We start from the raw sequence: 2,440 nt of genomic DNA, 5'->3' as shown, positions 1-2,440 counted from the left end.
GGCATCCCTCTCCTCGCGTGCAACAGGTGTGGGTGCCTGGCAACTAGCGTGCGCTCAGGGCGCACGGACGCTTCTAAGTTCTCTTTGCGCTAGGAAAGGCCGACAGGCGCTAGGTCACCGCTTCTAACTGAAGGTGCTCTGCCTCTTCTCTCTGGGGAGGGGTGAGAAAGAGCTGCAGAGGCATCTGTGAAGACAAGTCCTGGGACAGACAGGCAAGGGTGAGCTTCTTCGCATCACGCTTCGCAGTGGATTTAGAGCGAGTCAGGCAGGTACAGGCAAGAGCCAGAACCAGAAACAGAGTCCCAGGGAGAGTCTTTCAGTGCCTTGGCTGAGGGTGCAGAATCACCCTGCGGCGCAGACGTGCCACTGGAGCCTCGCCAAGCTTGCCTTCTTTTGGGGGTGCCTGCACGTGGGCCTCGAAGGCACGAAGGCACAGCCCGCCAAGTTCAGTCAATTGTCCTTCATTGCTTACACCCGACGAGACTGAGCGCTATACTGCTGCTCATTGTAGCGCTCTAGCCAGGTACGCAACTCTGCCACCTGGTAGCCGTCGGGCCCACGGCCGCCCTGGAACACGACGGTGCCATTCTGGATGACATAGAGGCGCTCAAAGTAGGCGCCATAGGCTGAGCTGCTGGAGTTGGCCATGGTGTCTAGGACCAGAGCGCAGCCCGGCGCGCCCTGCTGCAGTACCTGTGCCGCATTGACGCGGTCCTCCAGGCTTCGGTGCTGCGGGATGCTGTAGGGGGAGTCTGTGGTGACCCAACCGTCAGAAGGGTGCGCTTCCTCGATGTAGATGATGAGGAAGTCCACATCGCGCCGGTACTTGGTGACCAAGCGCTGGAAGGCGCTCATGCGCGCCATGAACGGGGGTCAGGTGCAGCTGCCGAAGTTGAGCACCAGTGGGCGGTTTCCACGTGCATAGTCTAAGATGTGCTGGCTCTGGAAGCCCTGGGGCAGGACCACCTCGGAGTTGGGCGCTGGGCCGCCCTCGTGCGCCTGCTTGAAGAAATCCAACTTCTGTCCGTGCCACACCGCCTTGAGCGACGCTAGAGTGCACAGGCGGTTGTCGTCTGACACGCAGATCGGGGGGTCGTCGGGGGGCACCTCCTCACCGTCACTGTTGAGTTCCACCTCGGGTTGAGGCTGGTCCCCACGGCGTCGTCCCAGGAAGTGCTTGCGGATGCACAGGAAGTCCAGCAGCCAGAGCATGAAGGCAGAGCCTAGGAAGCGCGGGAAAAGCACGAGGCACGAGGCCGTCTGGGTGCAGAGTCTCAGCGAGTGAAGCAGCAGGGAACGGAACATGGTGGCCGCTGCCCCCCGAACCCCCTGGGTCCCGCCGCCCGCTCCGGCCAACGACCGAGGGGTGGCCTGGCGCGGCATCTGGGCTTTGGTTGTGCGGGAGCTGGATTTATAGCCGAGGCTTCAATTGGCGGGAGACTCCACCTCCGGCCGGGCCCGCCCCCTGCAACTTGAGCCCGGAGGGAGCACCCGGCGGCGCGGCCAATGCTTGGGGGTGCGGGTCTGGCGGGGCGGGTCTGGGGGCGCGGCGCTCTTGAGGGCGGGGGCCGCGGGGACCCGAGCAGGGCCAGGGCTTGCGCCCGCAGAGAGATCCAGCAACAGAACGCCGTGCCGCCCTGGAGCCCTGGACCGGCCTGCGCCCCTATCTCCGCGCACCTGAGCGGCTCCCGGGCTGCAGCGCCGGAGCTTCGGTTCGCTTCCCGCGCGCCGCCGCCAACGCCGCCCACGTCGCCGCCGCTCGTGCGGGGCCGCTGCCCAGGTGCCGCGGGAGCCAGGGGCGCGGCCGCTGTTTCTGTGGCCCCAGCTCCCGCCCTCCGGGTACGCGGGGCCCGCGCGGAGGTAACTTTGCGTCCCTGCCGCCTGCCTGCTCACCCGCGGGCGCTGCTCGCCTCCGGAGCCCGCGCCGGCCCGCCCGCCGCCTCCCGCGCGCGCTCACACTCGCGATCGCACACCGCCGCCCCCCGCACCGCCCGCCACGCACACAGCGCTCCGCTCTCCGCGCCCCCAGCGCAGCAGGAGACCGCCGCCCCGGCCGCGCCCGCCCCGTCCTGTCGCGTGCCCGCCCGGCGCCGCCGCTCTGGGGTCAGCGACCGCGGGGTCCGGCCCAGAGGTGGAAGGGCAGGGTCGGCGGGCCGGTGGCGTTGGACTAAGACCCAGGAAAGCGCTCCCGCCCGGGATCCCCGCCGGCCCGGAGCGCCCCGGGCGCGGACGGCGGGCGCGGGGCAGGGGCGCGGGGCGGCGGCGCCCGGCGGCTCTCCCACTAGGGGTAGCTGTTGCCTGAACGCCGAGCGCTCCCCTGCTGCCGCCGGCCTCTCCCGGCGCAGCCGGGCCAGCCGGGCGCACCCGTCCCGTGCGTCCCCGGACGTTGCTCTCCGCCCCGGGAACGTCGAGATTGGAGTACCGGAGCAGAGCCACCCGC

The 2,440-nt window shown here is 69.2% G+C and overlaps 1 protein-coding gene across 1 annotated transcript; it reads right to left on the bottom strand.

Annotated features, from left to right (window-relative positions):
- Positions 1–468: 468 nt before the first annotated feature.
- Positions 469–1,383, bottom strand: DIO3 (deiodinase, iodothyronine, type III). Its single transcript, XM_006878298.1, is given in 1 exon segment — positions 469–1,383. A coding segment is annotated over 1 exon segment (915 nt).
- Positions 1,384–2,440: the final 1,057 nt, after the last annotated feature.

The sequence above is a fragment of the Chrysochloris asiatica genome, unplaced genomic scaffold (assembly GCF_000296735.1).
Source record: "Chrysochloris asiatica unplaced genomic scaffold, ChrAsi1.0 scaffold00025, whole genome shotgun sequence".
In the NCBI taxonomy this organism is placed as follows: domain Eukaryota; kingdom Metazoa; phylum Chordata; class Mammalia; order Afrosoricida; family Chrysochloridae; genus Chrysochloris; species Chrysochloris asiatica.
The sequence above is the reverse complement of the archived record's forward strand: the minus strand, read 5'-3'. Positions and strand labels throughout refer to the sequence as shown.